The 27,571-nt window shown below is 51.1% G+C and overlaps 2 protein-coding genes and 1 pseudogene across 3 annotated transcripts in view; 2 read left to right on the top strand and 1 right to left on the bottom strand.

Moving 5' to 3' along the window:
* The window catches only part of LOC147093447 (uncharacterized), a 420,125-nt pseudogene that overhangs the window by 77,817 nt on the left and 314,737 nt on the right, over window positions 1-27,571 (bottom strand). The window lies entirely within an intron of this gene.
* Window positions 1-27,571, top strand: part of LOC147093453 (uncharacterized) — a 290,098-nt gene that overhangs the window by 120,677 nt on the left and 141,850 nt on the right. The window lies entirely within an intron of this gene.
* LOC147093455 (uncharacterized) lies at window positions 1,688-8,598 on the top strand. Its single transcript, XM_085974334.1, has 2 exons — window positions 1,688-2,159; window positions 7,373-8,598. The coding sequence occupies exon 2, from the start codon at window positions 7,480-7,482 to the stop codon at window positions 8,290-8,292; it is 813 nt and encodes a 270-aa protein (XP_085830460.1). The 5' UTR covers window positions 1,688-2,159; window positions 7,373-7,479; the 3' UTR covers window positions 8,293-8,598.

The following is a 27,571-nucleotide window of genomic DNA, read 5'->3' as shown; positions in this document are numbered from 1 at the left end:
TTTCAGGCCCCAGCTGCCGCATAGGTTGGTTGAAAGGATCAGCAGTAATGGCGGCTGTAATACCCACAAGGCCCCGGCTCTGCAGAAAGTGCTCTGTTGACTCTGAGTCCCGCGCATGTGCTCATGGACCCTGCGCTCTCCCTCCTGCTCTACAATCGCCTGTCCCGATCAGTCCGCAACACGCATGCTCAGCACACAAAACCCCGCAGTTGGAACATCAGGCGTGCATGCAGAGCCGCAACATCTGGTACGTGTGAGCGGCTCAGGTGGGGGCGAGTCACTGTTTCGCCTCAGCCGCCAGGGAGGTGCGCATGCGCAGGACGACCCAACATTCTTCCCGTCAGCAATCAGTCCCTCGTTTCTTTAATAAAAACAGAAAATGCTGGAAATACTCAGCAGGTCAGGCAGCATCTGTGGAGAGAGAAACAGAGTTAACATTTCAGGTCGATGACCATTCGTCAGAACTGCTTGCTCTTTAGTGTCAGCCAGTGGCTCAGTGGGCAGCACTCGCGCCTCTGAGTCAGAAAGTTGTGGGTTCATAGTCCCACTCCAGAGACTTGAGCACAACAATCCAGGCTGACACTCCAGTGCTGTGCTGAGGGAGTGCGGCGCTGTCGGAGGTGCCGTCTTTCAGATGAGATGTTAAATTGAGGCCCTGTTTGCTCTCTCAGGTGGATGTAAAAGATCCCATGGAATTATTTCAGGAAAGAAAGACTTGCATTTATATAGTGCCACCAGATATCCTAAAGGCATTACAGCCAATGAAGTACTACAATGAAGTAGTCACTGTTGTAATGTGGGAAAGAGCAGGGGAATTGTCCACAGTGTCCGAGCCAATGTTTATCCCTCAATCAACATAAAAAATGATAGACTATCTGGTCATTATCACAGTGTTGTCTGTGGGAGCTTGCTGTGCGCTAACTGACTGCTGCATTTCCTACATTACAACAGTGACTACACTTCAAAAGTACTTCATTGCCTGTAAAGTACTTTAGGACGTCTGGTGGTGGTGAAAGGTGCTATATAAATGCAAGTCTTTCTTTCTTCACTGGTCTCACCAGCGACCTCTTCTGGTGGTTGGTTGATTGACAGCCAAGATTCCACGCATGCACACTCGGAGCGGCTGTTTGGGCCGACTCCGGCACAGCGACCCCTCCCAGTCACCAAGGGCAACAACTGCGCATGCCCAGAGGAGACCAACGCCCCTCCCCCACTCAGAGCAGCGCCTGCGCACTCGGATCCTGCCGGACGGAGTCGGTGCGGGGCCATTCCGGGGAAAGGCCTTGGTGTCGGTTCCAGAGTCGCGATCGGTGACGCGAAGTGAGTTTTCTCCGCTCCGATTGGGTGGAGAATGGCGCGGGGTGGATCGGGAGAGAATCGAGAGAAATAGAAAAACCTCAGAGTCCGCGAGGCCCCGGACCGAGCGGCGGCACTTGGACGGTGCACGTGATCTCCTCGGGGACACGTCACCCGGGCCCGCGGCCTGATTGACGGCAGCTTCCCACCAATAGGGAGCGAGCGGGGTGGGGCTGGAGGAGCGAGCCGGCGGTGGGTCCTCCAACCAATCGGGGAGCCCAAGGGGCGGGGCTAGCAGCACCCAGTGGGCGGGACTGGAGGAGCGAGCCGGCGGCGGGTCCTCCAACCAATCGGGGAGCCCGAGGGGCGGGACTAGCACCGGCTGATTGTCTGATCTGCAGGGCAGCGAGTTTCTCCAGTCCCTTTTTCAGGGCCCGGGACCCGGGGAGGCTGTGGGCCTTTATTCCCCGCCTTAGACACAAGGCTCTTTGGCTCACAACACACTGGCTCAGGTTTTAATAGAGACTTTTTAAATTAATCAATAAAAGCAGATAATCCTCGTGCTTCTGTGGAACAAACTTTCTAATATTTTATAGAATCATAGAATGGTTACAGCACAGAAGGAGGCCATTCAGCCCGTCGAGCCCGTGCCAGCTATCTGCAAGACCACTTCAGCGAGTCCCACTCCCCGCCCTTTCCCCGTAACCCTGCAAATTTCTTTCCATCAGGTACTCGAGGGGCCGAATGGCCAACTCCTGCTCCTAACTTCTATGTATCTATTATCCGAGGCACAGGTAGGCCCCACGGCAGCGGTGGACCTATGAGGAGCGGCGGTGGTGCTTTAAAGCGAGGTGGTGGAGCAGGTAAGCCCCACAGCAGCGGACCTGTGAGGAGCGGCGGCGGTGATATTAAGAGCGAGGCGGCGGAGTTTATAGGGTGTCTGTAATTCTTGTGACACTTCCTGTGTCCCTGATAACCATGTGTGCGGGAAGTGTATCCAGCTGCAGCTACTGACAGACCGCATTGCGGCGCTGGAGCTGCGAGTGGATACATACTGGAGCATTCACGATGCTGAGGACATCGTGGATAGCACGTTTAGGGAGCTGGTCACACCGCAGGTAAAGGCTACACAGGCAGGAAGAGAATGGGTGACCACCAGGCAGAGCAGTAGACGCAGGCAGGTAGTGCAGGGTTCCCCTGTGACCATCCCTCTCTCAAACAGATATACTGCTTTGGATATTGTTGGGGAGGATGGCTTATCAGGGGAAGGCAGCAGCAGCCAACTTCCTGGCAACGTGGATGGTTCCGCTGCACAGGACAGGAGGAAAAAGAGTGGGGGAGCTATAGTAATAAGGGATTCTATTGTAAGGGGAATAGATAGGCGTTTCTGCGGCCGCAAACGTGACTCCAGGATGGTATGTTGCCTTCCTGGTGCAAGGGTCAAGAATGCCTCAGAGCGGCTGCAGAACATTTTGGAAGGGGAGGGTGAACAACCAATTGTTGTGGTGCATATAGGTACCAACGATATAGGTAAAAAAAAGGGATGAGGTCCTAAAAGCTGAATATAGGGGGCTAGGAGGTAAATTAAAAAATAGGACCTCCAAGGTAGTAATCTCAGGATTGCTACCAGTGCCACGTGCTAGTCAGAGTAGAAATAGAAGGATATTTCAGATGACTACATGGCTAGAGGAATGGTGCATGGGGGAGGGATTCAAATTCCTGGGACATTGGAACCGGTTCTGGGGGAGGTGGGGCTAGTACAAACTGGACAGTTTGCACCTGGGCAGGACTGGGACCGCTGTCCTAGGGGGAGTGTTTGCTAGTGCTGTGGGGGAGGGTTTAAACTAAAATGGCATGGGGTTGGGAACCTGAGCAGGGAGACAGAGGAAAGGGAAACCAGGATAGAAGCAAAAGACAGGAAGGAGAAAAGCAAAGGTGGTGGTCAGAGAAATCAAGGGTTTAAATCAAACATGGCCACAGTAAATAATAATTCTAAAAGGTGTAAGAGTGTTAAAAAAAGCAAGCCTGAAGGCCTTGTGTCTTAATGCGAGGAGCATTCATAATAAGGTGGATGAATTATCTGCGCAAATAGAGGTAAACGGATATGATATGATTGGGATTCCGGAAACATGGCTCGAGGGAGACCAAGCCTGGGAACGCAACATCCAGGGGTTTTCAATATTCAGGAAAGATCGGCAAAAAGGAAAAGGAGGTGGGCTAGCATAGCTTTTTAAAGAGGAGATTAACACAATTGAAAGGAAGGATATTAGCTCTGATGATGTGGAATCTGTATGGGTAGAGCTGAGAAATAGCAAGGGGCAGAAAACGTTAGTGGGAGTGTTATACAGACCTCCAAACAGTAATGCGGAGGTTGGGGATGGCATTAAACGGGAAATTAGAGATGCGTTCAATAAGGGCACAGCAGTTATCATGGGTGACTTTAATCTACATATAAATTGGACTAACCAAATTAGTAACCATACTGTGGGGGAGGGATTCCTGGAGTGTATACGGGATGGTTTCCTGGACCAATATGTCGAGGAACCAACTAGAGATCAGGCCATCTTAATCTGGGTATTATGTAATGAGAAAGGATTAATTAGCAATCTTTTTGTGCGAGGCCCCTTGGGTCAGAGTGATCATAATATGATAGAATTCTTCATTAAGATGGAGAGTGAAGCAGTTGACTCAGAGACTAGGGTCCTGAATTTAAATAAAGGAAACTACGATGGTATGAGGCGCGAGTTGGGTAGGATTGATTGGGGAATGTTACTCAAAGGGTTGACAGTGGATAGGCAATGGCAAACATTCAAAGATCACATGGATGAACTACAGAATTTGTTCATCCTTGTTTGGCATAAAAGAAAAACAAAAAGTGTGACTCAACTGTGGCTAACAAGGGAAATTAGGGATAGCGTAAGATCCAAGGAGAGGACATATAAATTGGCCAGAAAACGTAGTAAACCTGAGGATTGGAAGCAGTTTAGGATTCAGCAAAGGAGGACAAAGGGATTAATTAAATGGGGGAAAATAGAGTATGAGAGTAAGCTTTCAGGGAACATAAAAACTAACTGTAGATATGTGAAGAGAAAAAGATTGGTGAAGTCAAGTATAGGTCCCTTGCAGTCAGAATCAGGGGAATTTATAATGGGGAACAAAGAAATGGCAGGCCAATAAAATACATATTTTGGTTCTGTCTCCACAAAGGAGGACACAAATAACCTCCCAGAGATGTTGAGGAACATAGGGTCTAATGAGAGGGAGGAACTGAAAGAAATCAGTATTTGTAGGGAAATGGTGTTAGGGAAATTGACAGGATTGAAGGCCGATAAATCCCCAGGGCCTGATAATCGACATCCTAGGGTAGTTAAGGAAGTAGCCCTAGAAATAGTATATGCATTGCTGGTCATCTTCCAAAATTCGATAGACTCTGGAACAGTTCCCATGGATTGGAGGGCAGCTAATATTACCGCACTATTCAAAAAAGGTGGTAGAGAGAAAACGGGGAATTATATCGGTAGTGGGGAAAATGCTAGAGTCCATTATAAAAGATGTAACAGCAGAGCACTTGGAAAACAGTGACAGGATCGGACAAAGTCAACATGGATTTACAAAAGGTAAATCATGCTTGACTAATCTGGAATTTTTTGAGGATGTATCTGGTAGAATAGATAAGGGAGAACCAGTGAATGTGGTGTATTTGGACTTTCAGAAGGCTTTCGATAAGGTACCGTATAAGAGATTAGCGTGTAAAGCTAAGGCACATGGGATTGGGGGCAAGGTACTGACTAATAGAGAACTGGTTGGCAGACAGGAAGCAAAGAATTGGAAGAAACGGATCTTTTTCCGAGTGACAGGCAGTGACTAGTGGGGTACCGCAGGGATCGGTCCTTGGACCCCAGCTATTCACAATATATATAAATGATCTAGACGAGGGAACTAGATGTAACATCTCCAAGTTTGCAGACGACACAAAGCAGGGTGGGCGTGTGTGAGGAGGATGCCGAGAAACCCCAGTATGATTTGGACAGGTTGGGTGATTAGGCAGAAGCATGGCAGATGCAGTATAATGTGGATAAATGCGAGGTTATCCACTTTGGTGGCAAAAACAGGAAGGCAGATTATTATCTGAATGGCAATAGATTGGGAGAAGGGGAAGTGCAACGAGACCTGAGTGTCCTTGTGCACCAGTCGCTGAAGGTAAGCATGCAGGTGCAGCAGACGGTTAAGAAGGCAAATGGTATGTTGGCCTTCGTAGCAAGAGGGTTTGAGTGCAGGAACAAGGATGTCTTGCTGCAGTTGTACAGGGCCTTGGTGAGACCACATTGTGAGTATTGTGTGCAGTTTTGGTCGCCTTATCTGAGGAAGGATGTTCTTGCCGTGGAAGGAGTTCAACGAAGATTTACCAGGCTGATACCTGGGATGGCAGGAATTACATGTGAGGAGAGATTGGGACGATTGGGCTTGTACTCACTGGAGTTTAGAAGAATGAGAGGGGATCTCATTGAAACTTATAAAATTCTGACAGGACTAGACAGACTAGATGCAGGAAGGATGTTCCCGATGGTCAGGGAGTCCAGAACCAGTGGTCACAGTCTAAGGATACGGGGTAAGCCATTTAGGACAGTAATGAGGAGGAATTTCTTCACCCAGAGAGTGGTGAACCTATGGAATTCTCTACCACAGAAGGCAGTAGAGGCCAATACATTAAATATATTCAAGAAGGAGTTGGATATATTTCTTAAAGCTAAAGGGATCAAGGGAGAAAGCAGGGACCAGGTACTGAATTTGGATAATCAGCCATGATCACATTGAATGGCGGAGCAGGCTTGAGGGGCTGAATAACCTACTCCTGCTCCTATCTTCTGTGCTTCTATGTTTGTATGTTTCTATGTTTCAGTTTGAGCTGGAGTGGAGATGGAGGAGAAGCTGCTGGGTTTAACCCCCAGTACTTCTGAACCCAGGAGGACCCAACAATTTCCAATGTGAGACTGTCAAGGGAGGTGGATTCTAGGGGAGTTTAGGTTGTTACACAGACACTGTCCGTACAATGTAAAAGAGTATTGTTTTCGGAACAAGTATTTCTGTACAGGCTTTTAATCTAGTTTACATCTACAGATTTGTTTTAATTCATTTTTGGGATGTGGGCATAGCTCGCAAGAGCAGCAAATACAGGAAACTTTCTGGTATCCGGCACTGACGGGACCGAGCTGGTGCCGGTCGATCAACACTGCCGGAGAAACGAGCGCTATAGTTAAAAGATACGGAGCTTCTGAGCTCCGTCTGAAGCAACAAACCCTGTTGCTTAGCAACAGCTTCAAAAAAGTCAGCGCAGCTTGAAAGCGTCTCTGTAGCTAAGCAACAGCTTCAGCTAGATGCTTGCAGAGCCACAAATGGAGAAAAAAAGCAGCTAAAGGTAAAAAAAGTTATCTGAACTGACTCCTGAATTTTGCCGGTGGATAGAGCATTCCGGATATTTAACCTCCGTTTAAATGAAAGTTTCCTGTATTGCCAATCCCCAGTTTCCCATTGAGAAGGGGGTGGTGAGTCGCCTTCTTGAGCTACTGCAGTCCGTGTGGTGAAGGTATTCCCACAATGTTGTTCGGTAAGGAGTTCCAGGATTATGACCCAGCAACGCTGAATATATCTGAGTCAGGATGGTGTGTGACTTGGAGGGGAACTTGGATGTGATGGTGCTCCCATACAACAGCTGCCCTTGTCCTTCTAGGTGGTGGAGGTTGCGGGTTTTGGAGGTTCTATCAAAGTTCTGGTTGAGTTGCAGATGTATAAAGTTCCTTTCCTTTGCCCCCTCCCCCTCCCACACCCACCTCTCTCTCTCTCTCTCCTCCCATAGAGGTCAGAGTCTTGTGTAGGCCCAGACCAGGTGGCGGATTCCCTTCCCTGAAGGACATCAGTGAAACAGTTGGGTTTTTATGACAATCCGGCAGCTTTCATGGTCACTTTTTTCTAGTGCCGGGCCCACAATTGACCAGATTCATTGAGCTCAATTTCACAACCTGCCTTTGTTTTCTTGTGGGTTGTTTCTCACGCTCCCTGTTTTAAATTAATTTTACAGGGCACTGGAAGGGGAGGATTTGCAGACAGGAAACTCAAACCAAACATCACGTCAAGATCTGACAGATCACGTGACTCATCGGATCTGAATATCATCGGCCTCTGAACATGGAAGCAAAAAGCACCGTTCACAGCGGGGAGAAATCGTACATGTGTTCTGTGTGTGGACGAGGCTTCAGCCAACCATCTGGCCTATCGCAACACAAGCGCATTCACACCGGGGAGAGGCCATTCACCTGCTCTGAGTGTGGGAAGGGATTCACTCAGTCATCCAGCCTGCTGATACACCAGCGTGTTCACACCGGGGAGAGGCCGTTCACCTGCTCTGAGTGTGGGATGGGATTTACTGAGTCATCCAAACTGCTGATACACCAGCGTGTTCACACCAGGGAGAGGCCGTTCACCTGCTCTGAGTGTGGGAAGGGATTCGCTCAGTCATCCATCCTGCTGATGCACCAGCGTGTTCACACCAGGGAGAGGCTGTTCACCTGCTCTGAGTGTGGGAAGGGATTCAGTCAGTCATCCACCCTACTGAGACACCAGCAAGTTCACACTGGGGAGAGGCCGTTCACCTGCTCTGAGTGTGGGAAGCGATTCATTGAGTCATCCAACCTGCTGAATCACCAGCGAGTTCATACTGACGAGAGACCTTTTAACTGCTCGGACTGTGGGAAGTGCTATAAAGGTTCCAGGGCACTGATACGCCATCAACATGTTCACACTGACGAGAGACCGTTCAGGTGCTCTCACTGCGGGACTGGGTTCAGGCGATCATCTGAGCTCACTGTACACCAGTGCACTCACACTGGGGAGAGACCGTTCACCTGCTCCGTGTGTGGGAAAGGATTCACTCGCTCATCCCACCTCACTGATCATCAACTTGTTCACACTGATGAGAGACCTTTTAAATGTTCTGACTGAGAACAGTTTTAAAAGCAAAAGGAAGCTGATACAACACGAATGCACTCACACTGGGGCGAGGCCATTCACCTGCTCCGTGTGTGGGAAGGGATTCACTCAGCCATCCACCCTGCTGACACACCAGCGAGTTCACAAGTGACTGCAGGGGATGAATTCTGTTGTTGTTGCTGCTGTTAATCACATCCAGGACTGAACCATGTTCATTCTGACAGGTGGGGATTGTTTCTGCTGATGTTAATAACTCCGGGAACTGGGCTGGAGTTTAATATTCTGGATATATGTCAAATAAATCAACTTTGTTTTAAACACATTGTTGTAGATTTTTGTCTTTCCCACCTGAGTGTTTAGCATCACCTGGCTGGAGCTCAGAAAGGACAATCTGTGGGAGGATCATACGGTGGGAACAGAACTCCAGCCTGGACACAGTCCTTCAGGGCCACACTGAGAGGGGCAAACGGCACTTTGGTCCTTCTCGTCTCTCTTCACTGACAGCAAAGTTGCTGTGCGGGTTAATCTCGAGGCGTGTGAGAAATGTGCCCCAGCCGCTCTCTGCCATGGTTCAGAGCTCCTAGGCACAGAACAGAAGGATCCTTTAGGAATGTACCCCAGTGCTTTTTTTTTAATGGCCTTATTAACGTGTGTCGCTACTTTTAGTGATTTGTGTATCTGTATCCTGGGATCCCTCTGCTCCTCCAGCCCATTTAGACTTTTAGGGGGAAATTCAGTGGTGCCCCCTTTGGGTCGCTAACATCACCGGGGCTAACTTTAGCACCCCGACAAAGTTAGCGCCCCTGTGCATTAAATTCAGTGGTAGCGCCCCAAGCAGGGTGCTACTGGAAGCGCTCACCTCCCTCTTGAGGCGCTACCAGTGAATTTCACGGCGGTTCATGTAACAGCGCCACGCCCGTCGGCACATAGCACCGTGTCATAGCAGACCTCCCTCCCTGATTAAAGGGGAGGGTCCTAGCACTGCGCACACCGGGGCCCTGCTGGACCACCGGGGAGTGGGGTGTCGGATCAAGAGGAGTGCCTTGCTGTGCGATCGCGGCCAACACCCCGAAGAAGAAAGGGGAAGGGGGCAGGAGCTGGTCGTCAGCCAAAATAAAAAGTTGCCGCCCGACACCTGCCCTTTAAGTGGCGTTGCCGCGGCTGCAGAAACGACCCCTGACCCTGTCGGACGTATCGTCTGGCAATAGGTCAGGGGTCACAACCCAAGGTTGCAGCCGGGGTGCTGCGCGTGGCGATGACGTCACTGCCGGCGGTGCAGTGCCGCGGGGAGCTACCGATGAACTCCGTCGCTAACCTCCTGCTGAATATCGCGGGAGGCACAAAGCAACCCAATTTCACCCCCTTGTCCAAGTACTGAGTGGCTTCCTTATTCTTCCCACCAAAACACACCGCCTCACACTGACCTATAATGAAATTCATTAACACACCACCTCACACTGATCTATAGTGAAATTCGATAAAAACACCACCTCACACTGATCTGTAGTGACATTCATTAACACACCACCTCACACTGATCTCTAGTGAAACTCATTAACACACCACCTCACACTGATCTACAGTGACATTCATTAACACCACCTCACACTGATCTATAGTGAAATTCATTAACACACCACCTCACACTGATCTATAGTGACATTCATTAACACACCACCTCACACTTATCTACAGTGAAATTCATTAACACACCACCTCACACTGATCTATAGTGAAATTCATTAACACACCACCTCACACTGATCTATAGTGAAATTCAGTAACAGACTGACTCAAACTGATCTATAGTGAAATTCATTAACACACCACCTCACACTGATCTACAGTGAAATTCATTAACACACCACCTCACTCTGATCTACAGTGAAATTCATTAACACACCACCTCATACTGATCTATAGTGAAATTCATTAACACACCACCTCACACTGATCTAGTGAAATTCTTTAACACACCACCTCACACTGATCTACAGTGAAATTCATTAACACACCACCTCACACTGATCTACAGTGAAATTCATTAACACACCACCTCACATTATCCGATAGTGAAATTCATTAACACACCACCTCACACTGATCTTTCATGAAATTCATTAACACACCACCTCACACTGATCTACAGTGAAATTCATTTGCCAATTACACCCCCATTCTGAAATTTATTAATGGCTTCTTGCATTTTGTCTTCCTCAGTATTAACTCTACCTTTTTTAGTGTTATCGACAAACTTTGAAATTGTTCTTCTGATTCCTGAATCCAAATCGTTTATGAACCACAGTGAGCCCAGCACCGATCCCTGTGGAACACCACTGTACCTGAACTCTCAAATCACTCTGCTCCTCTACTCCTTTTAAAGTTTTACATAAGAACATAAGAATTAGGAGCAGGAGTGGGTCACACGGCCCCTCGAGCCTGCTCCACCATTCAATAAGATCATGACTGATCATCGACCTCAACTCCACTTTCCCACCCGATCCCCATATCCCTTGATTCCCCTAGAGTCCAAATATCTATCTATCTCAGCCTTGAATATACTCAAAGACTCAGCATTCACAGCCCTCTGGGGCAGAGAATTCCAAAGATTCACAACCCTCTGAGTAAAGAAATTCCTCCTCATCTCAGTCTTAAATGGCCGGCCCCTTATCCTGCGATTATGCCCATTCGTTCTACACACTCCAGCCAAGGGAAACAACCTCTCAGCATCTACCCTGTCAATACCCCTCAAAATCTTGTATGTTTCAACTTAAAATGTACATTTGCCCTCATTTTTCCTCCAAAAATGTATCACTTCACATATCTCTACATTAAATTTCATCTGACCTCTACCTGTTCAATCTACTAGCCCATGTATATCACATTGAAATCACTCTTCACAGTTTCCCACCCTCCCTATTGTAGTCTCAGCTAGATATGTTGATCTTGTGCTCCATAAACCCAAGCCCAGATCATTTGTCTATATTGAGAAGAGCAATGGTCCCAACACTGACCCTAGGGGACACCACTGTTTACATCCCTCCAGTCTGAACATCCATTAACCACTACTCTCTGTCCTTTACAAAACTTCCTATCCATGCTGCCCCACTCCCTTTAATACCGCGAGCCTTAAATTGTCCTCCCACTTTTAAAGGTTTGTGTATCTGAGCCGCTTGTTTCCTACAATACAACACTGTCAGTGACTACACTTCCAAAGTACTTCATTGGCTGTGAAGCACATTGCGACGTCCTGAGGTGGTGAAAGGTGCTATATAAATGCAAGTCTTTCTTTCTTATAGGTTTAGAGATATTAACATAACAAGGCTAAAATTCATTGACATCAAATGTCGTCTGTGATATGCATTATGGGAAAGAGACGTTTAGTCTGAGTTAGAAACTCAAACAGCTGTTTCACTGCAGACAGGTCGCTATGGCAACACTGATAAGACATTCCATTCACTGAATCGACTGGTTGGAATCTGTAATCAGATCAGGGGAAAGAAGAGAGTTTGTCTGTTATTAAGCACAATATCAGCTCAAAGCAGAGTGAGTAGTAGAATAGATAAAATTATAATCTGTGCTGTTCATATGTATAATTGTGAAACTATAAGAAATAACATAATTAACAGCAGGCATGGTCCCACCCGACCTTCCCCTGACCCCAGCCCCACCCGATGGCCCCACCAACCCCGACGCAACCCGGCCCTCCACAGAGCCCGAACCCACCCGACCCGACCCCACCAAACCGTCCATCGAAACCGCCCAACCCTCCATCGACCCCGGCCCACCCGACCCTCCACCGAACACACCCAACCCTCCACCGAACCCAGCCCACCCGACCCTCCACCGACCCCACCCGACCCTCCACCGACCCCGGCCCCACCTGACCCTCCACCTACCCCGGCCCCACCTGACCCTCCACTGACCCAGTCCCACCCAACCCTCCACCGACCCCACCCGACCCACCACATACTCCGACCCCACCCAACCCTCCACCGACCCCACCCGACCCTCCACCGACCCCAGCCCCACTTGACCCTCCACCAACCCCGGCCCCACCCGACCCACCACTGACCCCATCCCCACCCGACCCTCCACTGACACCACCCAACCTTCCACCGACCCCAACCCCACCCGACCCACAAACTACCCCGGACCCACCCGAACCTCCACCGACCCCAGTCCCACCCGACCCTCCACCGATCCCACCTGCCCCTCCACATACCCTGACCCCACCCAAACCTCCACCGACCCCGGCTCCACTGACCCCACCCGACCCTCCACCGACCCCACCCGACCCTCCACCGACCCAGGCCCCATCCGACCCTCCACCGACCCCACCCGACCCTCCACCTACCCTGACCCCACCCAACCCTCCACCAACCCCGGCACTACCCAACCCTCCACCTACCCCGACCCCACCCGACCCTCCACCGACCCCACCCGACACTCCACCGACCCCGCCCCCACCCGACCCTCCACCGCCCCCGGCCCCAACCGACCCTCCCCCGACCCCACCCGACCCTCCACCGACCCTGGGCCCACCTGACCCTCCACCGACCCCGAACCCACCCGACCCTCCACTGACCCCACCCGACCCTCCACCAACCCCGACCACACCCGACCCTCCACCGACCCCGGCCCCATGCGACCTTCCACCGACCCCACCTGACCCTCCAGTGACCCCACCCGACGCTCCACCGACCCCACCCGACCCTCCACCGACCCCAACCAACCCTCCATCTACCCTGACCACACCTGACCCTCCACCGACCCCACCTGACCCCCCACCGACCCCACCTGACCCCCCACCAACCCCGTCCCCACCCGACCCTCCACCGACCCCACCCGACGCTCCACTGACCTACCCCGAACCCGCCCGACCCTCCACCGGCTCCACCCGACCCTCCACCGACCCCGGCCCCACCAGACCCTCCACCTACCCTGACCCCACCCGACCCTCCACCGACCCCACCTGACACTCCACCGACCCCGGCCCCACCCGACCCTCCACTGCCCCCGGCCCCACCTGACCCTCCACCACCCCCGGCCCCAACCGACCCGACACCGACCCCACCTGACCCTCCATCGACCCCGGCCCGACCCTCCACAGACCCCGGCCCCACCCGACCCTCCACCGACCCCGGCCCCACCTGACCCTCTACCGACCCCAGCCCCACCCAATGCTCCACCGACCCCGACCCCACCCGACACTACACCAACCCTGGCCCCACCCAACCCCACCTGACCCTCCACCGACCCCACACAACCCTCCACTGACCCCGACCCCACCCGACCCTCTGGTGACCCGAGCCCCGCCCGACTCTCCACCGACCCTGGGCCCACCCGACCCTCCACCGACCCCGGCCCCACCTGACCTCACCCGACCCTCCACCGACCCCACCCAATGCTCCACCGACCCCAACCACACCCGACCCTCCACCGACCCCGGCCCCACCCGACCCTCCACCAACCCCAGCCCCAGCCGACCCTCCACCGACCTCACCCGACCCTCCACCTACCCTGACCCCACCCGACCCTCCACCAACCCCACCCGACCCTCCACCGACCCTGGCCCCACCCGGCCCTCCCCTGACTGCCCCGACCGTCCACTGACCCCACCCGACGCTCCACTGACCACACCTGACACTCCACTGACCCCAGCCCCACCCTACCCCCCACCTACCCTGACCCCACCCGACCCTCCACTGACCCCACCCGACCCTCCACCTACCCCGACCCCACCCGACCCTCCACTGACTCCACCCGTCCCTCCACCAACCCCGGCCCCACCCGACCCTCCACCTACCCCGACCCCATTGACCCTCCACTGACCCCACCCAACACTCCACCGACCCCGGCCCCACCCGACCCTCCACCACCCCCAGCCCCAACCGACCCTCCCCCGACCCCGTCTCCACCCGACCCACCACCGACCCCGGCCCCACCCGACGCTCCACCGACCCCGGCCCCACCTGACCCTCCAACAACCCTAGCCCCACCCAACGCTCCACCAACCCTGACCCCACCCGACCCTACACCGACCCTGACCCCACCCGACCCTACACCGACCCAGGCCCCACCCGACCCCACCTGAACCTCCACCGACCCCACCAGTCCCTCCACCAGCCCCGCCCCACCCGAACCTCCACCGACCCCACCTGACCCTCCACTGACCCCGGCCCCACCCGACCCTCCACCGACCCGGGCCCCACCCGACCCTCCACCGACCCCGGCCCCAACCAACCCTCCACCGACCCGTCCCCACCCGAACCTCCACCGACCCCGGGCCCCACCCGAACCTCCACCGACCCCGGCCCCACCCGACCCTACACCGACCCCATGCAACCCTCCACCGAACCCAGCCCCACCCGACCCTCCACTGACCGCGGCCCCACCCGACCCTACACCGACCCCGACCCCACCCGACCCTACACCGAACCCATGCAACCCTCCACCGAACCCAGCCCCACCCGACCCTCCACCGACCCCGGGCCCCACCCGAACCTCCACAGACCCCGGCCCCACCCGACCCTACACCGACCCCATGCAACCCTCCACCGAACCCAGCCCCACCCGACCCTCCACCGACCGCGGCCCCACCCGACCCTACACCAACCCCACGCAACCCTCCACCGACCCCGGCCCCACCCAACCCTCCACCGACCCCGACCCTCCACCGACCCCAGCCCCACCTGATGCTCCACCAACCCCGGCCCCACCCGACCCTCCACTGACCCCGACCCTACACCGACCCTGGGCCCACCCGACCCCATCTGACCCTCCACCGACCCCACCCGACCCTCCACCGACCCCGGACCCACCCGACCCTCCACCGACCCTGGTCCCACCCGACCCTCCACCGACCCCGGCCCCACCCGACCCTCCACTGACCCCGGCCCCACCCGACCCTCCACCGACCCCGTCCCCACCCGACCCTCCACCGACCCCGGCCCCACTCGACCCTCCACCGACCCCGGCCCCACCTGACCCTCCACTGACCCCGGCCCCACCCGACCCTCCACCAACCCCGGCCCCACCCGACCCTCCACTGACCCCAACCCTCCACCGACCCCGGCCCCACCCGCCAACGACCCCGGCCCCACCCGACCCTCCACCGACCTTGGCCCCACTCGACCCTCCACCGACCCCGACCCTCCACCAACCCCGGCCCCACCCACCACCGACCCCGGCCCCACCCGACCCAACCTCGCCCCCAGCCCAACCCGACCCGGCCCGCCACTGACGGGGAAAACCGAGTTATTAATTTCCTGAAATACTTTGTGATTGCTGTAATATTCGAGAGAGAAAATTATCTCAGCTCCGGACTTTGATTCAGTTTGTTTCTCTCTCTGTTTGTGTTTAGACTGAGCGACAATAAACTGGGAGATTCAGGAGTGAAATCACTGTCTGCGGCTCTGAGGAACCCGGACTGTAAAATACAGAGACTGGAGTAAGTACCAGACTGTGTGAGATTGTGTTTATAATAACTGGATGTCTGACACTGTACATTATTATTAGTGTCAGTAATAGTGTTATTAATAAACTCTGGGGATTTACTCTGATTCCTGTTATTTCTCTCTCTGATCACTAGGCTGGGTAGTGTCGGTCTCACAGACTCTTGTGCCGAGGATCTCGCCTCCGCTATCAGTACAAACTGCTCACTGAGGATTCTGACCCTGGGATCAAACTACTTCACAGACCGATCTGTCCCCGCTCTCCACTGCCTCATACTGACCTGCAGGAGTCTGGAGTGGATCGGGTGAGTGTTTGTGTTGTAAGAACCGGGTTTTTTCTGGTCCTCTTCTTGAGTTCCGTAGTACAAAGAATTCCAGGCTCGAGGGTTCGGAGAGTTAAAACAACATCATTTTATTCATTACTGTTCGGAGTGGTCATACAGCATATCGACAGTACATTCGTGTCCCGAGAGTCACACCAGGTTAGACACGTGGTGCCAGCATTTACGTCCCCGGGAGATGTCTGACCCTCTTGATGTTCCACACGCCTTCTGGCTAAGAGAGAGAATACCTGTGGGGAAGCCCCTATTATACCGTTGGACAAGGGTCACTACATCACTTCCCTGGCAACAAGTGTTTCCTTACATCACTTCCCTGGCAACATGCGTTCTCCAATAAGGGATCACTCAAGCCCTTTCGGTTTGACCATGATCTGGTCTTCAGTCTGGCAGGCAAGTCCTGACTTGCCTCACTGCTGTGGGCACCGAACAATGGCTAGTCAATCATTCTCTAGTCAGCAGTTAGGCTTTTTCAGTGGCCCTGATCTGGTCGTTAGCACTTTTTTAACACTTGGCCTCAGGCTGGGGCAGATTCTCTCTGTTCTGCTAGCTTTTGCACTTTGCAAAGCTGGGGCTGCTTTTTAATCTAATCTAGACTTTTCTTGTGTGAAGCCATTTTGTGAGCCAATTCATTGCCCATTTTATTCCCATTTCCACATCCAAACCATTTTTGTAAGCCAATTCATTGTCTATTTTATTCACATTTCCACATCCCTCCCTTTGATTCTTTATACAATCTACAAGAATCATTATATACAAGGTATCCTCTTGATAGTGCACTTTATCAAGAACATACCCTGTGGCTCCGTTTTGTTTGTGTTCTGGCCATGAACGCAACCAAAAGGGTTTTAATTTCGAGTCTACAGATAACTGTGTAGGACCGAACAGGCTTCTTCTGGGGGCTTCCCCTCCTTTGCTGCATCTACTTCTACCCTAATTGGGGAGAGGCGAGGGAGTATAGTAGCTCCTGCACGACCCATACAACATTTGATAATATCTACAAAAATAATAATTCCCAAAATTACACCACTTATAACAATCAAACCATACAGTAATTTCTGTCCCAATGTTTTCAGCCATGTATGGGAATCATGGTACACAATAGTCCAATGTATCCTTCTGTTGGGGCTCCTGTCGTATCTCTTTTCATGTGTGACGCGTGTATCCAAGCTTTTTTTCCTTGTACTTTCACGGCTGCTCCTGTGGTCAACAGGATGACATACGGACCTTCCCACTTGTCTTCCAGGGGGGCTGGCTTTATTTTCTTTACCCAAACTTGTAGCCCGGGGACTAAACTGTGTCCTCCCGGTGGGGGTTCTTGCCACGCTGCACTGACCTGTTGGGAAGCAAAACGGACAGCACCTGTTAGATCTTTGCAATACTTTAGTACTGTGTCACTTAGAAGATGGATGTCAGCCCTACGTAGATCTATTGTTCCGGGTAGCGACATTGGTCTACCGGTAACGACCTCATAGGGGCTGAGTCCAGTGGTCCTATTCGGGGTGGCTCGAATACTACATAGGACGAGGGGTAGGGCCTGAGGCCATGGCACTCCTTCAGAGTGGTACTTAGTGAGCCGTTGTTTAATTGTCCTGTTTGCTCTTTCCACTTGTCCCGATGATTGGGGGTGGTATGGGCAATGCAATGTCCATTGTATTTGTAGTAGTCTGCAAAGTTCTTTAATTATTTCCCCTGTAAAATGTGTGCCTTGGTCTGAGTCAATACATAAGGGCACGCCCCATCTAGGAATGTAATCTTTACACAAGACTTTCGCAGTTGCAGCAGCGGTGGCGCTTCGAACTGGGGTGGCTTCAATCCAACATGAAAAGCGATCGACTATCACCAATACATCTGTATGTCCCTGACATTTTGGCAAGGAAATATAGTCGACCTGTAAATGTTGGAAGGGCCCTGCCGGAGCAGGTGCTTTTAACATTGGCACTTCAATTTTTTGTCCGGGATTTACTTTCTGGCATGTCACACATTGCTCCACTATTCTTTGGGCTTGAGTTCGAAACCCTTTTGCCCACCAATTTCTCTGGAATCTGGCTGTCATTTGCTGTGCGGCTATGTGTCCACACGAGTGTATTTGTTGGGCCAAAAACGGCATCAGTTTCTTTGGGCATCCTACTGCTCCCGTTTTGAGGTGTTGCCATATGCCATCTTTATTGGGTTGCAACCCATTTTCTAACCATGTCCATTGCTCCTCCCTTGGGGTCTCTCTTTGCATTAGTAGGATGTCCCCTTGGTCATTGTTTGTCGTGATATATCGCACCTGAGGTGTTGGTGGGTAATGGTACGGGCGGCGTGTTTTGCTGCTTCATCTGCCCTAGCATTGCCCCTAGCTTCAGGGGTATCGATTATAGGCAAAATGCCAGCGATGGCGGCGGGGCTTATAGGGTACTGTGTTGTGGAAGGTGGAGGCTTCGCTGTGAACGTTACAGGGTCCATTCGTAGGGTTCCGCACTCATATTTATCTCGCGCCCAGATAGGATGGTCCTTCAGGCCCCACTCGTCCTTACTATTCTCTTTCACAGCTCTTATCCTGCGGGGGCTGTTTTGGATCGTCCAGCCTATGTCTCCATTCCCAGTGAAGTGTAGGCTAAAGTCTAGCTTTGTCAATATGTCCAAGCCTATGATGGGGCGATGACGGGCCCAATCCATATATGTTCCCTTGTTTCATAGGGGCCGAAACACAAGGTCATTTTGTGGGTTCTATGTAAGATGATGTCTTCTCCGCTGGCCCCTAAGGATTTCTTAGTTTTTCCATCTAACGGGCAGTCTTGGGCATATTGTGTGGGGAAGACCGTCAATTCTGCTCCTGTATCCAATAGGCAGTCTACTTCCAGTGGGGGTGAGTTATCTGTTTTTCCCACCAACAAAGTCATATAGAGGCCGTCCCTGGCTTGGGTGATTAAAGCTCTCAGTTGCCAAGGTATCTCTACCTTCGGGGGTTCATTGGTGGGGTCTACTGGTTTTTTGAATGCTGTCGGGCCATGCTGTCGAAGGTTTCCCTTCCGGTGGAGTTTGAGTTCCGGTACATTTCTACCATCGCCATCTCTCCAGGGCTAAGGGTCGGTGGGGAGGGGGTAATTGCCTGGGTGTCATACAGGCCGGCGGCGCACAGGGTCTCCCACGGATTTGTGCCGGGTTGATTATCTGGGACTGCCTGTCCTTGCCATTGTCCTCCCCCACCTCTTCCTCTACCCCTGTTGCCCACTCGGCATGTTCTAGCCCAGTGTCCCTCTTTCCCACATTTGTGGCAATTGCCTGGTTTCTTATCTGGGTTTTCCCAGGGGGGTGCAGAGTTTACTCACTCCGGGGGGTTTAGTTTCATGGCTCGGAGCTTGGCACAGTGTTCTCTATCCTGGGTTACGGCTTGTTGGGTCAGGTCCGCAAAAGAAACTGCATTTGTTTTCCAGTTTGCCATTGTTAATTTTACCAATTTTGCCAGGTCAGGTCTCAAACCATTCATAAAGGCGTTTTTGCAATGGTTCATGGGTGCAGGCATCCACCTCTGCTTCGGTATTCTGTCCCATGCCAGAATACTCTAACCACTGGTTGGCGAAATGACCGGCGAAGTCATTGGGGTCTTCTTTTTCTTTTTGGACACAGGAGGCTATTTTGGACCAGTCTGGATTGGTCGGACCCCTTTCCTGTAGCCAATTTCTAATGGCCGTCCACCCTTCTGTCCTATCGGCTTCTGATTCTATCAGAGCTAGGTCAGGGGGGACTATTAGGACTGGTGGTGCTGGAGGTGGTACGGCGGGGGGTTGGGCTCCAACAGCTGGAGGTGGGTTGGCTGCTTGGTGCGCCGCTAAGGCCACTTGGTGTGCTTGTCTGGCTGTGTTAAGTAGGGCGTTTGCTCATCTGGTGAAGGCCATATTTACTATTGCCGTCAGGGCGACCGACTCTCTTGTGCTAACTACTACTGCTATAACCTAGCATCCATCAAATGGGTGCAGGTTATAGATTGTCCTTTTTCGTTCCAGGAACTGCCAGGCTTTTACTCTGCTTTTCTTTGGATGCGGCATATCAGTTGCCCATTGATCTATATCTTTTGGGTTGGCCGGGTAGTAGGTATAAATTCGGAGATTTCGGCCGCCTACTTCATGTTTTTGTAACCTGATGGGGGCAAGGCGTGGGGGTGGTTTCTTTGTTATATCTTCTTCATCTGATGAGTCCGTAAGAGGGGTATTTATTATAGCAATATGGGCTTCGTTTGATCGGGGTTGGAGCGTGGGCTGTTCATATGCCGGAGGGGTTGTCGGGGGCGCAGCAGGATAGGTAGGGTACAAGGGCGTCGGAGTAATCGTCACCACTCCTGGGCTTTCCCTGTGTGCCTCCCTTTCCTTCTTGGTTTTTGCCTTCCACTTTTCTGCTCTTTCGTTTGCTTTTTCAAGGCATTTTTGGTGTTTCTCTAACTCGGTTCTGTATTTTGTTATCTGTTCATGGAGAGCTGTTTTTTGTTCTTTCTCTTTGGCCTCTGCCGCCTTCTGAGTTATTTCCCCTCTCTGCCTACACTGTTTCAAGGTGGCCAATACCCAGCCCGTTTTTCTTTTCCCTCCTTTCATATGGGTGGTCTTGCCCCATGCTCTTTTTATATCATCAAGGGACCATTGTCCTTTTGAGGCACCAAATTTTTGTTCGATCTTATATTCATGTTGTGGGACATCGAATGTACTTTCTATATACTGTTTGAGTTGGATTACTATTTCTTCTAACGTGGTCTCAGGAGGGGCTCTGCCTTCTTTTTCCGTCGTTGGTTTTCTACTTGGTTCCGTCATGTTGCCACAGGTCGTAGACTTAACGAATAAGTTTAAAATAGACTCGAGTCGTCCCGGACTCCGCCGCGTGCTAGCTAGCAATGGGACCTGTGCTCCGTTAACCGCCAGCCAGAGGGAACGCTACCCGGTTGGTTCGTTCAATAAAGATCGCAGAGACAGGGTGCAAAAAGGGCACAATAAATTCCAGTGCTTACCTTTTTCCCCTTTCTTGATGTCTTGCGATCCTGCCGACTACGCCAAGTTGTAAGAACCGGGTTTTCTCTGGTCCTCTTCTTGAGTTCCGTAGTACGAAGAATTCCAGGCTCGAGGGTTCGGAGAGTTAAAACAACATCATTTTATTCATTACTGTTCGGAGTGGTCATACAGCATATCGACAGTACATTCGTGTCCCGAGAGTCACACCAGGTTAGACACGTGGTGCCAGCATTTACGTCCCCGGGAGATGTCTGACCCTCTTGATGTTCCACACGCCTTCTGGCTAAGAGAGAGAATACCTGTGGGGAAGCCCCTATTATACCGTTGGACAAGGGTCACTACATCACTTCCCTGGCAACAAGTGTTTCCTTACATCACTTCCCTGGCAACATGCGTTCTCCAATAAGGGATCACTCAAGCCCTTTCGGTTTGACCATGATCTGGTCTTCAGTCTGGCAGGCAAGTCCTGACTTGCCTCACTGCTGTGGGCACCGAACAATGGCTAGTCAATCATTCTCTAGTCAGCAGTTAGGCTTTTTCAGTGGCCCTGATCTGGTCGTTAGCACTTCATTAACACTTGGCCTCAGGCTGGGGCAGATTCTCTCTGTTCTGCTAGCTTTTGCACTTTGCAAAGCTGGGGCTGCTTTTTAATCTAATCTAGACTTTTCTTGTGTGAAGCCATTTTGTGAGCCAATTCATTGCCCATTTTATTCCCATTTCCACATCCAAACCATTTTTGTAAGCCAATTCATTGTCTATTTTATTCACATTTCCACATCCCTCCCTTTGATTCTTTATACAATCTACAAGAATCATTATGTACAAGGTATCCTCTTGATAGTGCACTTTATCAAGAACATACCCTGTGGCTCCGTTTTGTTTGTGTTCTGGCCATGAACACAACCAAAAGGGTTTTAATTTCGAGTCTACAGATAACTGTGTAGGATCGAACAGGCTTCTTCTGGGGGCTTCCCCTCCTTTGCTGCGTCTACTTCTACCCTAATTGGGGAGAGGTGAGGGAGTATAGTAGCTCCTGCACGACCCATACAACATTTGATAATATCTACAAAAATAATAATTCCCAAAATTACACCACTTATAACAATCAAACCATACAGTAATTTCTGTCCCAATGTTTTCAGCCATGTATGGGAATCATGGTACACAATAGTCCAATGTATCCTTCTGTTGGGGCTCCTGTCGTATCTCTTTTCATGTGTGACGCGTGTATCCAAGCTTTTTTTCCTTGTACTTTCACGGCTGCTCCTGTGGTCAACAGGATGACATACGGACCTTCCCACTTGTCTTCCAGGGGGGCTGGCTTTATTTTCTTTACCCAAACTTGTAGCCCGGGGACTAAACTGTGTCCTCCCGGTGAGGGTTCTTGCCACGCTGCGCTGACCTGTTGGGAAGCAAAACGGACAGCACCTGTTAGATCTTTGCAATACTTTAGTACTGTGTCACTTAGAAGATGGATGTCAGCCCTACGTAGATCTATTGTTCCGGGTAGCGACATTGGTCTACCGGTAACGACCTCATAGGGGCTGAGTCCAGTGGTGCTATTCGGGGTGGCTCGAATACTACATAGGACGAGGGGTAGGGCCTGAGGCCATGGCACTCCTTCAGAGTGGTACTTAGTGAGCCGTTGTTTAATTGTCCTGTTTGCTCTTTCCACTTGTCCCGATGATTGGGGGTGGTATGGGCAATGCAATGTCCATTGTATTTGTAGTAGTCTGCAAAGTTCTTTAATTATTTCCCCTGTAAAATGTGTGCCTTGGTCTGAGTCAATACATAAGGGCACGCCCCATCTAGGAATGTAATCTTTACACAAGACTTTCACAGTTGCAGCAGCGGTGGCGCTTCGAACTGGGGTGGCTTCAATCCATCATGAAAAGCGATCGACTATCACCAATACATCTGTATGTCCCTGACATTTTGGCAAGGAAATATAGTCGACCTGTAAATGTTGGAAGGGCCCTGCCGGAGCAGGTGCTTTTAACATTGGCACTTCAATTTTTTGTCCGGGATTTACTTTCTGGCATGTCACACATTGCTCCACTATTCTTTGGGCTTGAGTTCGAAACCCTTTTGCCCACCAAATTCTCTGGAATCTGGCTGTCATTTGCTGTGCGGCTATGTGTCCACACGAGTGTATTTGTTGGGCCAAAAACGGCATCAGTTTCTTTGGGCATCCTACTGCTCCCGTTTTGAGATGTTGCCATATGCCATCTTTATTGGGTTGCAACCCATTTTCTAACCATGTCCATTGCTCCTCCCTTGGGGTCTCTCTTTGCATTAGTAGGATGTCCCCTTGGTCGTTGTTTGTCATGATATATCGCACCTGAGGTGTTGGTGGGTAATGGTACGGGCGGCGTTTTTTGCTGCTTCATCTGCCCTAGCATTGCCCCTAGCTTCAGGGGTATCGATTATAGGCAAAATGCCAGCGATGGCGGCGGGGCTTATAGGGTACTGTGTTGTGGAAGGTGGAGGCTTCCCTGTGAACGTTACAGGGTTCATTCGTAGGGTTCCGCACTCATATTTATCTCGCGCCCAGATAGGATGGTCCTTCAGGCCCCACTCGTCCTTACTATTCTCTTTCACAGCTCTTATCCTGCGGGGGCTGTTTTGGATCGTCCAGCCTATGTCTCCATTCCCAGTGAAGTGTAGGCTAAAGTCTAGCTTTGTCAATATGTCCAAGCCTATGATGGGGCGATGACGGGCCCAATCGATATATGTTCCCTTGTTTCATAGGTGCCGAAACACAAGGTCATTTTGTGGGTTCTATGTAAGATGATGTCTTCTCCGCTGGCCCCTAAGGCTTTCTTAGTTTTTCCATCTAACGGGCAGTCTTGGGCATATTGTGTGGGGAAGACCGTCAATTCTGCTCCTGTATCCAATAGGCAGTCTACTTCCAGTGGGGGTGAGTTATCTGTTTTTCCCACCAACAAAGTCATATAGAGGCCGTCACTGGCTTGGGTGATTAAAGCTCTCAGTTGCCAAGGTATCTCTACCTTCGGGGGTTCATTGGTGGGGTCTATTGGTTTTTTGAATGCTGTCGGGCCATGCTGTCGAAGGTTTCCCTTCCGGTGGAGTTTGAGTTCCGGTACATTTCTACCATCGCCATCTCTCCAGGGCTAAGGGTCGGTGGGGAGGGGGTAATTGCCTGGGTGTCATACAGGCCGGCGGCGCCCAGGGTCTGCCACGGATTTGTGCTGGGTTGATTATCTGGGACTGCCTGTCCTCGCCATTGTCCTCCCCCACCTCTTCCTCTACCCCTGTTGCCCACTCGGCATGTTCTAGCCCAGTGTCCCTCTTTCCCACATTTGTGGCAATTGCCTGGTTTCTTATCTGGGTTTTCCCAGGGGGGTGCAGAGTTTACTCACTCCGTGGGGTTTAGTTTCATGGCTCGGAGCTTGGCACAGTGTTCTCTATCCTGGGTTACGGCTTGTTGGGTCAGGTCCGCAAAAGAAACTGCATTTGTTTCCCAGTTTGCCATTGTTAATTTTACCAATTTTGCCAGGTCAGGTCTCAAACCATTCATAAAGGCGTTTTTCAATGGTTCATGGGTGCAGGCATCCACCTCTGCTTCGGTATTCTGTCCCATGCCAGAATACTCTAACCACTGGTTGGCGAAATGACCGGCGAAGTCATTGGGGTCTTCTTTTTCTTTTTGGACACAGGAGGCTATTTTGGACCAGCCTGGATTGGTCGGGCCCCTTTCCTGTAGCCAATTTCTAATGGCCGTCCACCCTTCTGTCCTATCGGCTTCTGATTCTATCAGAGCTAGGTCAGGGGGGACTATTAGGACTGGTGGTGCTGGAGGTGGTACGGCGGGGGGTTGGGCTCCGACAGCTGGAGGTGGGTTGGCTGCTTGGTGCGCCGCTAAGGCCACTTGGTGTGCTTGTCTGGCTGCGTTAAGTAGGGCATTTGCTCATCTGGTGATGGCCATATTTACTATTGCCGTCAGGGTGGCCGACTCTCTTGTGCTAACTACTACTGCTATAACCTAGCATCCATCAAATGGGTGCAGGTTATAGATTGTCCTTTTTCGTTCCAGGAACTGCCAGGCTTTTACTCCACTTTTCTTTGGATGCGGCATATCAGTTGCCCATTGATCTTTATCTTTTGGGTTGGCCGGGTAGTAGGTATAAATTCGGAGATTTCGGCCGCCTACTTCATGTTTTTGTAACCTGATGGGGGCAAGGCGTGGGTGTGGTTTCTTGGTTATATCTTCTTCATCTGATGAGTCCGTAAGAGGGGTATTTATTATAGCAATATGGGCTTCGTTTGATCGGGGTTGGAGCGTGGGCTGTTCATATGCCGGAGGGGTTGTCGGGGGCGCAGCAGGATAGGTAGGGTACAAGGGCGTCGGAGTAATCGTCACCACTCCTGGGCTTTCCCTGTGTGCCTCCCTTTCCTTCTTGGTTTTTGCCTTCCACTTTTCTGCTCTTTCGTTTGCTTTTTCAAGGCATTTTTGGTGTTTCTCTAACTCGGTTCTGTATTTTGTTATCTGTTCATGGAGAGCTGTTTTTTGTTCTTTCTCTTTGGCCTCTGCCGCCTTCTGAGTTATTTCCCCTCTCTGCCTACACTGTTTCAAGGTGGCCAATACCCAGCCCGTTTTTCTTTTCCCTCCTTTCATATGGGTGGTCTTGCCCCATGCTCTTTTTATATCATCAAGGGACCATTGTCCTTTTGAGGCACCAAATTTTTGTTCGATCTTATATTCATGTTGTGGGACATCGAATGTACTTTCTATATACTGTTTGAGTTGGATTACTATTTCTTCTAACGTGGTCTCAGGAGGGGCTCTGCCTTCTTTTTCCGTCGTTGGTTTTCTACTTGGTTCCGTCATGTTGCCACAGGTCGTAGACTTAACGAATAAGTTTAAAATAGACTCGAGTCGTCCCGGACTCCGCCGCGTGCTAGCTAGCAATGGGACCTGTGCTCCGTTAACCGCCAGCCAGAGGGAACGCTACCCGGTTGGTTCGTTCAATAAAGATCGCAGAGACAGGGTGCAAAAAGGGCACAATAAATTCCAGTGCTTACCTTTTTCCCCTTTCTTGATGTCTTGCGATCCTGCCGACTACGCCAAGTTGTAAGAACCGGGTTTTCTCTGGTCCTCTTCTTGAGTTCCGTAGTACGAAGAATTCCAGGCTCGAGGGTTCGGAGAGTTAAAACAACATCATTTTATTCATTACTGTTCGGAGTGGTCATACAGCATATCGACAGTACATTCGTGTCCCGAGAGTCACACCAGGTTAGACACGTGGTGCCAGCATTTACGTCCCCGGGAGATGTCTGACCCTCTTGATGTTCCACACGCCTTCTGGCTAAGAGAGAGAATACCTGTGGGGAAGCCCCTATTATACCGTTGGACAAGGGTCACTACATCACTTCCCTGGCAACAAGTGTTTCCTTACATCACTTCCCTGGCAACATGCGTTCTCCAATAAGGGATCACTCAAGCCCTTTCGGTTTGACCATGATCTGGTCTTCAGTCTGGCAGGCAAGTCCTGACTTGCCTCACTGCTGTGGGCACCGAACAATGGCTAGTCAATCATTCTCTAGTCAGCAGTTAGGCTTTTTCAGTGGCCCTGATCTGGTCGTTAGCACTTCATTAACACTTGGCCTCAGGCTGGGGCAGATTCTCTCTGTTCTGCTAGCTTTTGCACTTTGCAAAGCTGGGGCTGCTTTTTAATCTAATCTAGACTTTTCTTGTGTGAAGCCATTTTGTGAGCCAATTCATTGCCCATTTTATTCCCATTTCCACATCCAAACCATTTTTGTAAGCCAATTCATTGTCTATTTTATTCACATTTCCACATCCCTCCCTTTGATTCTTTATACAATCTACAAGAATCATTATGTACAAGGTATCCTCTTGATAGTGCACTTTATCAAGAACATACCCTGTGGCTCCGTTTTGTTTGTGTTCTGGCCATGAACACAACCAAAAGGGTTTTAATTTCGAGTCTACAGATAACTGTGTAGGATCGAACAGGCTTCTTCTGGGGGCTTCCCCTCCTTTGCTGCGTCTACTTCTACCCTAATTGGGGAGAGGTGAGGGAGTATAGTAGCTCCTGCACGACCCATACAACATTTGATAATATCTACAAAAATAATAATTCCCAAAATTACACCACTTATAACAATCAAACCATACAGTAATTTCTGTCCCAATGTTTTCAGCCATGTATGGGAATCATGGTACACAATAGTCCAATGTATCCTTCTGTTGGGGCTCCTGTCGTATCTCTTTTCATGTGTGACGCGTGTATCCAAGCTTTTTTTCCTTGTACTTTCACGGCTGCTCCTGTGGTCAACAGGATGACATACGGACCTTCCCACTTGTCTTCCAGGGGGGCTGGCTTTATTTTCTTTACCCAAACTTGTAGCCCGGGGACTAAACTGTGTCCTCCCGGTGAGGGTTCTTGCCACGCTGCGCTGACCTGTTGGGAAGCAAAACGGACAGCACCTGTTAGATCTTTGCAATACTTTAGTACTGTGTCACTTA

This window comes from Somniosus microcephalus, unplaced genomic scaffold (genome assembly GCF_052327205.1).
Source record: "Somniosus microcephalus isolate GS21.2 unplaced genomic scaffold, FLI_Smic_1.0 unresolved_chr1, whole genome shotgun sequence".
NCBI lineage: Eukaryota > Metazoa > Chordata > Chondrichthyes > Squaliformes > Somniosidae > Somniosus > Somniosus microcephalus.
Note: the sequence above shows the minus strand (reverse complement) of the source record. Positions and strands in the feature narration are given on the sequence as shown.

Bases quoted from the DNA above. Each gene is read 5' to 3' on its own strand.
- LOC147093455 (XM_085974334.1), top strand. From the start codon at position 7,480: ATGGAAGCAAAAAGCACCGTTCACAGCGGGGAGAAATCGTACATGTGT.